Source organism: Saccostrea echinata, unplaced genomic scaffold (genome assembly GCF_033153115.1).
Source record: "Saccostrea echinata isolate AGI-Se365-2 ecotype Australia unplaced genomic scaffold, CSIRO_AGI_Sech_v1 ptg000022l, whole genome shotgun sequence".
Lineage (NCBI taxonomy): Eukaryota > Metazoa > Mollusca > Bivalvia > Ostreida > Ostreidae > Saccostrea > Saccostrea echinata.
In genome coordinates, this window is record NW_026889771.1 from 702,040 (window position 1) to 711,314 (window position 9,275).

Consider the following 9,275-nt stretch of genomic DNA (forward strand, 5'->3'; position numbering starts at 1 on the left):
TTTTATTGTGTATAATTACGCAACTCTCCATCCATTTGGGGGGGGGGGGTTAGAAAAATAGTGCATGCATCACTCATCGCAACATACCAAAAGTGTATTAGCCAATCAGATTTCAACACATATGCATTCACATGTTTTACGATTTTTATGCCCCCCTTCGAAGAAGGGAGGGCATATTGCTTTGCTGCTGTCTGTCTGTCTGTCGGTCTGTCAGTCCACCAACAGTTTCCGTTCATTTTCTTCACAGAGGTAGCACATACTAAAATGAAATTTGGTATACAGAATTATCATAAAAATCGAGCAAGTTCTGACAGAGTTATGCCCCTTGGACTTAGAAAAATTCCAATTATTGGGGGGGGGGGGGGCATAAGTGTTTCACAAACATCTCTTGTTTTTTTTTTAATATATCTTCCCATAGTGTATCACTTTATATACCTATGTATGACATAGTGCAGTCATCGGAAACAATGTAGGTATAGCCATATGAGTATTAGCCAATCAGATTTCAACACATGTGCATGCACATGTTTTACGATTTTTTTGATATACCTTCCCATAGTGTATCACTTTATATACTTATGTATGACATAGGGCAGAATTTAATTGAAAAGTAAGAGATTTGTTGAAAAGTAAGGGAATTATATTATACTCGATATATTCCAGTGAACTCGAAATCAAAGACACCACAGAGTCTGCTACATCTGTTTCATATTTGGATGTTTTATTGACTATAGACGAAAAGAGCCATCTAACAACTAAACTGTATGACAAACGAGATGACTTAGGTTTTTACATTGTCAACTTTCTTTATATAATAATATTTCGATATCACCAGCATATGGTGTTTATGTCTCCCAACTCATTTTAAACTCAAGAGCATGCTCTGAGTACGATCAATTTTTAAACCGAGGCAGACTACTGACAGATAACTTGATGTTACAGGGATTTCAACTACCTCGTTTAAAGTCAGCAATTCGTAAACACTACGATCGCTATGCTTTACGTATGAACATTTTCTTAAACGAGGTAAGTTATTAACAAACAAGTTGATGAAATAAGAATATCAACAGACTCGTTTAAAGTCATCATTTCGTAAGTTCTATGGTCGATACAATGACCTTGTCAGCGAATACAATCTATCATTAAGTCATATGCTGATTGACGTTTTTCATACTAATTGTTATGCCATTACTTACACACTGAATTGTCGACGGATTTTCCCGTTATTTACCGATCATGACAAGGAGCACAAGGCGGGTATGACCGGTCGGCAGGGGATGCTTACTCCTCCATGGCACCTGATCCCACCTCTGATGTTTTTGGAGGTCTGTGTTTGCTCTGCTCACAATTTGTATTGTTTAAATGGACTTGGGCTTGAATATTGTTCGTTATCTCCATATTTCATTTAGTTTCATTTACAGGTTGATTTAATATATATCCCTTTAAACTCGAAATAAGAGACGCCACAGAGTTTGACACATCAGCTTCTTATTTGGATATTCGTCTAGAAAAAGACATAGATAGAAACCTTATAACAAAACTTATTGATAAAAGTGATGACATCAACTTTTATATCATCAACTTCTCTTATTTATGTAGCAAATGACCCTATCACCTGCATATGGTGTTTATGTCTCCTATCTTATTAGGTACGCAAGATCATGGTCTATGTTTTCTAAAACAATTTCTAAAACGAGCCGAGTTATTGACAAATAAACTGATAATACAAGGAAATCAACACTCTGACTTAAAGTCAACATTTCGCAAAGTCCATTGCAAGACACTTCTTTTCATGTAAAAAATAAACTTGGACAGTTTTATTGAACTTCCTGAACACCGCCTTCCTGTTTCTTGCTCCACTTACTGTAATTTTGTGTTTCTCAAATACTTTATTCTGGTTTCTTTAATTTATATTTTTGTTAGCTTTTGTTATAAAATCAAAATGTCACAGTGTTATTTATTTGACAGTAGTTTTTTTCATAACATTCAAAATATTGGTATGCACCTGTAGGACCCTGGGACAGAAGGTGCTATCATTGATCGCTTTGTTTGTACCGTTGTGGAGTCGGGAACAAATGCACATTTCAGTCCAGCACCACAACTGCAATGACCGTTTAGTTTGTCAAATACACTACAGTATTCTCCTTCAAGCTGATATCTCTCACAAACACCTAAAATTATTTTAAAACATGGTAAATAAAAAGTTTAAATACATATAATTGAAAAAATGAAAATGTTGAAAATAGAAATGTATTTCTTTAATGACATGAGAAACAATTATGGATTACCATGTGATGATGATATCAAACTGGCTAACTCTTGTCGCTTGCTCATAATCATTGGACCCTCGTGACGAAAACAGCATTCTCCTGTGCCACATTCAGCATCTGTGAAGCAGCGGCCTGCATACTGTATGTGAAAGCATTTTTACCACAAAGATTGGGGGAAAATGAATTCATAAATATTAAAGAGTTTTATGTTCGATAGCATTTCCAAATACGTCAATTTGTGAATAAATTTCTTAAATTTTATTTTGATGGGGTTGTAGACAGTAGGACGGTATCTGTTAATGCACTGATTCTTCGCTCCAGATCACACCTAGTTCCATATTTTCATCTCTAAATTAAGATATTCAAGAAATCAAATTTCCTCGTTCGTACCCTTCTTTTTCCGAGCTTCGGCTTAGGTTGGGTCTTGTATAAATGGTATTAATTTGGTCATTTATGTCGACAATTTTTATTTTTATTTTCGTGTTCACCGACACTTAACTTTAACTGAGACACTTTTTACGTTCATGTAGTAAGAAAAAAAGATATTCGTGCGCAGATTATCATGTTATGACGTTCTATAATTTATTTAAACGTTAGTTAGAGCTTATATAGACATTTGGCAGCATCAAAATAGAAGACATTTTCAATCAATAAAATTAAATTATGTGATTAATTAATTACCGTGATTGAAAGCACACCGAGAAATGACAGAACAAGTAATAAAGTCCTCATTGCAAATTTGGTTTTGGAACAGATACGTGTTCTTAATATGCTTATCTGCTACAACTTGAACTAAGACTTACTGTTATCAAGGGATGGGCCAAATTAGCCAACGAGAAAATTCTAGACAGCAAGTGCTGTTCTAAATTTTGGACATATTATTGGTACCACATTCTTGAAGACTTAAAAGAGATTACTTCCGTACTTTATACAAAAAAATTATATGAAAAACAGTACATGTATAGGTTTATCAAATGCATTTTCAATGATCAAATTTCCATATTTTTTCATTTAATCTGAGTTTTGATTTGTTCACATCATATTTTTTTCTTTGGTCCAATTCCGTTTAATCAACTTAATTTCTAGAAAATTCTTGAGTAAAGGTTTAAGGTCGAAGGTCAGAGGTCAAAGAATAACTTTAAATAAAATCCTTGTCAGGAGTATGAATTATTTTAATTTTAGAATCAATATAGCTTTGGCAAAGAAGAAAAAAAACATGCTTGCATGCCAAGTATTTTTTCCCAACAAATTAACAATTTACATAGAATAAACTACTAATTTTGCGTCATTAAAATATCTGAATATTGAAATTATACATATGAATGACCGATTTCTCTGTCTTTGGTGGAGTTCATGTATTTTAGCCCTCATCTGAATATCGACTTAAAACTAGTTGTTTTGGCACGGACTTTTCATTGCACCTTATCTACACCTGTACTTATGTCCGAATTTCACATTTAATCCCATCTGATCCCGCCTCTGGAATATCCGTGAGTCCGTGTTGTAGAGTTTTGAGATCGATCACTGTTCTTTACCTCGTCTTTTTCATTAAGAAAGTCCCCACTCTTAAGTATCCGATTCGATGAATGCTATTTGTTGAGAGGTGTGTTGTAATTGAAATATGTTTATATTGTTTCATCATGTATATATTAAGAAACGTAAAGAAACTTCTGGAACATTCCAGAGAGGTCTATATGTATGATCATTTTTCCTAGAACATGCTTGAATTTGTGTACATGTATGTCCAGAATGTTCTAGTAACATCACTTATCTACAATTTCTAGAATGTTCTAGAATTATGTTAATTTATAAATACACTGTCAATATTGTATGCATGGTAATACTGGCGTACCAAAAAAAAAAAAGGCTGGTGGTCAGAGTACAAAGAGACTGGGATAGGATACACTCACTGGAACATTGTGTGTAGTAACGGATACTCTGTTGTATGTATGTTTGGATTCTTGCTGTAAGTTTGTACTTTTTGATTTTTATATATTATTGTAAATAAATTATTATTAAGTTTAACCTGTGTGATTGTTTTTGCTGGCATTTCGGGTTATTCTGACTCATAACAGAATTGGGGGCTCGTCCAGGAACATATCAAATGCAAAGAATATGTTATTTATATAGAGGAAAATAATACAACATGATTTTTAATACGTTTATTATGATATGGGTGATTGTTGGTCGTGGCATCTTTAAAAGCAGCAAGGGGTCGCCAAGCATAAAGGGCGACCCCAAATTACAACAAGCAGCAGCAGCAGCAAACAACATGAAAGCATATACATATACTATTAATAAGCATAAATATGGCCGTTCCGGGTATACCGCGAACGGTTATTAACTTTACAATGATATTTTATGTTTTTTTACATAAACTTTACATGTATGTAGAGTTATCGTTCCGGGTTAACCACGAACGTTACTCAACATAATTATTTTAGCAAGCAAAGCAATGCATGAATTTGTTGAAAGCAGTACACATTTTGCACAGTAACTGAGTTTGTTTTAAGCAAGCAAAGCAGATCAGTTCATGAATTTGTTGAAAGCAGCACAAATTTTCAACGTAAATAAGTTTGTTTTAAGCAGCAGCAGCACAATGAATTATAGCATCAGTTGAATGGCTCGGCGCAAACGCCACATGGCCGAAACCTTTGGAAACCACAGGTTTCGGTCACCCCATAAAATGGGGAAGCCGCATTCAACTGACCCACGACCAACAGCCCTTAATATATCCTATTTACTGGGTAAAACTTTAATACCTAAATACTTACTCCTGACCCCCCCCCTTTTTTTTTAATTTAAAGATATTTAATACAGACAGATAATATGTGCCATTTCCTTATTGATGTTTTAATATGCAAGTTTTATGAGGAATTATACAGGAACAGATTTTATATTAGATTATCCCTGGGTTATTTTACAGCAAATATATATTTTTATATATAAATTTAATGAATAACTAAGGTATTAAGATGCATTACATCTGGAGCAAACTATTGCCCTGTCATTATAAAATGGCTGGTTCTAGTACACCTCTCTCATCTCAACAGCAGAAAAAGTATCAATTTATTCAAGCTGATTTAAAGCAACCTTGTTCTGGGGGAAAACCATGTTACTGATACTGAATTCATTGATACTGTTATCATTGGAAATCTTTGCTATCAAATAAATCATGTTATTGTATTTTGTAAAAGGTCAACTATTAGGGAATAGTCCCACTTATAGTGCTTACATACATATGTTTCAAACCCAATGTTTGTTTGTTTTTGTTTTTTTTTTTATCCCCACAGTGAATCAAAATGAAATCTTGAAATTTTCAATACTTGGTATGCCAAATAAAAATCTTTCTTATTTAGGATTAAATGAATACTTAAAAGCAGAATAACCTTGTCACCATACTTGAATTCTATTTTTATAGGTTCTAACTCTATTCAAATTGCTTCTCCAACCAAAATAATCTTTATAAATGAGGAGCCTACACACTATAAACTTGATCCTTCCAGTTACTGAACGACATGTACTAGGAATATACATGTAGAACTTGTAAAATTTAACTTCTAATGTGTCTTATAGACTCACAAGTCATACAGAATGCCTTCACTACCTAGAAACAGGGCAGACATGGTCACTAATAAATGACTAATAAACACAGCAACCCCCTTCCCCTATCTTACTGGATTGCAAGAACATCTTACTTCATCCTACTTATAACAAATATGAATTATTGTGTAGACATTGCCAGACAGTGCATTATACCCACAATCCTCAAGGTATAGAGACCAGGGCCAGAAAATAATTATTTTTGTTTACTGGTCACTCGGGCTATTGCCTTAATTTTTTACTGGTCATCTTAGTACTTTCATCGTCCCAATGGGCCAGTAGATTTTAAAAAGACTGAACAAGGACAAAACCATAATAATAAAAGTAATATTTTTTTTATATTGTGATACTTAAAAGTACAACTTAACAAAACAAGAAACAGTAGAAGTTGGGACACACAGCCCTGTCAAGTTAACTAGCCCTTCCGTGAATGAATTTTATTATGCATAAAAAAATGCTGACCCAAAGGGCACATGCCTTCTGCAATATTGTACTAGCCCAGATTGAAAATCCACTGGCCCCAGACCAGCGGACCATCAATTATTTCGAGCCCTGATAGAGACTAATATAATTATAACAAAATTTCCTCAATTTAGACAAAAATTGAAAATAATATGATGGGAGGAAGACACTCTCTGCTTAATAAAGGCTTAATCCATACCTTGAACAGGTTTGCAGTTAAAAAGTACTGTTAAAATATAAGTGACGAAACCATGTGAACTTTTGTCATGCATTAAATCTTATAGCTGACAAACAAAATTTTGCTGTTGATTCTGCATGAATGACCTGTTAAAAGGGTAGGAACCTATACTTAACTGCTAACTTAACTGGAAATAATTTGACAAATACTTTAATTCCTAGTCCATAAACAGTAGTTTTGTATTTTTCAAAAATTATGCTTGTAACAGCTTAAGTGGCTAAAGATGTAGCTATTAGGTGAAATTCCAATGGGCTGGATTGAGAATGTTTCTGCCCCTGGGTCTTATATACCTGAGCCATTAACAATACTTACCAAAGAAAATTATCAATGTGAAATATCACTTTCAATTGGCAAACAGCTGGAGCTTATGAAATCAACTCGAAAAATTTCAAGTCCTTTGAATAATTGCCTTCTGGTTTCATCAATTAATTAGCTACTTGTAAAAAAGGAAACAAAAATTATGCCTTCAGTCTTACCTTCAAAATTCCCATGCTACCTGTACATGAATCAGTTTGAAGTTGTATTACTTATGTGTACTTGAATTGACCTACACTAGACCTTGAAATTTATAAATCTCACTGAATCTTTGAAGAAATACAGATACTCCCAATCCTGGTAATTCTACTGTCATGATGGGCTCAAAAGGAGCATTCCTTGCATAGTAGACTCTTCTATTGAAAACCCTATCCCCACAGAATTATTATTTCAACATGAGAGTCAGATACTAATTATCTTACAATAAAATTGTTTTTATTCCACAAATTTTGAATGAGTTGCTTATGTCCAAAGTTGCAGTAATATTTTAAACCCAAGCATGTGTTTTAGTCTTCTTATCTGTTGTAAATTGTTCCATGAACTTCTAAAGTCCTACTTTAAAAATGAAATTACTATTTGAATGATTTTTAGTAAACCATTAAAATATGGCAAAAATTTTAACTGAAAACAATCACTGACAAACCTAATAAGTTAAATGTCTAAACAAGAAGATAAAATCTCCAGTAAACACAAGTATTAAACCTGAATGAAATTTTTACCAACAGAACTTTGTTATTGGGCATGTAAATCACCTTTTGAAGCTTTATTTAAGCAATTTTGTCAGAAGCAGAGAATTGGAGTATTGATGAATATACATATTCAAATGGTTTACATTTCTGGGTCACACAGAACACCCCAGACTTTTAATACTACCCACACCTAAAAAAATAAAATTTGTCAATCAGCTGGTCATAGCAAAATAGCAAAGATATGTTCATGAACATGAAGCCTTGCTCTATTTGATCAATGATTTGTCAGTTTCCTTAATTAACAAATCTATCTCCCTAATTTCCCCAACCCCCAAATAAATTGGAAAATTCTTATTTACTAGTGTAGTGTAAATAGGTGGAGTGCAAGTGCAAGACTTAAGAGTACAAATAATTAGGTGAATCAATATGGGGCATAACCTAGGTCCTTAAAATGCTCAAGTAAAATACCCTTGCCCTTGGTTCAGATTACACAGTGTTAAATTTATTGTATGACATACACTAAGGAAAATTCATTAGCTCTCAATGAACTACCTTTGATAGGAATTGAATTTGATAATGCTTACTAAGTATGCGTAGGAACAAAGGGGCAACTAGACACTTAAGAAGCTCTTAATATAATTTTCAGTTTACATTTGAGGTTAAAATATGCAAGAAATAAAGCATTGGCTTTGTCCGGTTGGTTGATTGTGTGTTGTTTAATGTGGAAGACAATATTTAAGACCTGAACACAAGTCATAAATTTATGCATGAATAACACATAACCTAATTTATGGTAAAAATTATCCCTTAGGCTACAATATTGGTTTTTCCATACTTTGCTTCCACCCCACCCCCCCCACCCCCCTTTCAACATTTTTAGTTGCTCTAATCTGAGAAAATATTTTTATTTTGAAATTCCCTTGTGTAAACTAAGAATATTCAATTTTATTAATGCTGTGAAACATGACAAACGATCATCAGGCCTATAATGTTTTGATGCATCTAACCCCCCCCCCCCCCTTTACCACATTTATATATATATATATATATATATATATATATATATATATATATATATATATATATATATATATATATATATATATATATATATATATATATATATATATATATAAAATATTTATTATAAATATAAGGCACGATCTAAAAATGTGAAAACACGAATTCATAAATATTCCTGAAATATGTTTGCATGTAAAACAACAAAGTTTCAATAAAGAGCACGTCACATGCTAACAAGGGAACTTTTCAATCCAAGCCAATCGTGCATTACCCCGTAAAAGAATAATCCATCGATGCGTTTAATCATCAAATCTGATATTTATCGATGATATTTTATGAAATTATTCTAGAAAAACTGTGATTGAAAGTATATATATTTTTTAAAATTCTGTCTGCTACAAAATCCGTGTACCTTTCGTTTTTGGATCCAGGGCAAAGAGGAGGAATTTGAGATATTCCGATCCCGTTCTAATTATTTTCTAGCTAACCCAACACAAATAGCATAAACTAAGTTTTCCTCACAAAATAAGCGCATCTCTTCTTTAAATTAATAGATGCTATTATCGCAGATGGCTTGTCAAGAATATCATTAAAATTCTAAGTTTTTACATTGATGTACATATATTTCATTTTGACAATTTAAGTTTTCATTGACATTCAAACTTTTTTAAGGGG

General features: G+C 33.0%; 1 protein-coding gene across 1 annotated transcript; it reads right to left on the bottom strand.

Moving 5' to 3' along the window:
* Positions 1 to 1,943: 1,943 nt before the first annotated feature.
* On the bottom strand, positions 1,944 to 3,002 carry LOC133190582 (uncharacterized). The gene is made up of 3 exons (XM_061326280.1): positions 2,952 to 3,002; positions 2,289 to 2,409; positions 1,944 to 2,171 (listed from the first exon to the last, which is right to left on the bottom strand). Exons 1-3 carry the CDS (start codon positions 3,000 to 3,002, stop codon positions 1,987 to 1,989), a joined length of 357 nt encoding a protein of 118 aa, XP_061182264.1. The 3' UTR covers positions 1,944 to 1,986.
* Between the last annotated feature and the right edge of the window lie 6,273 nt (positions 3,003 to 9,275).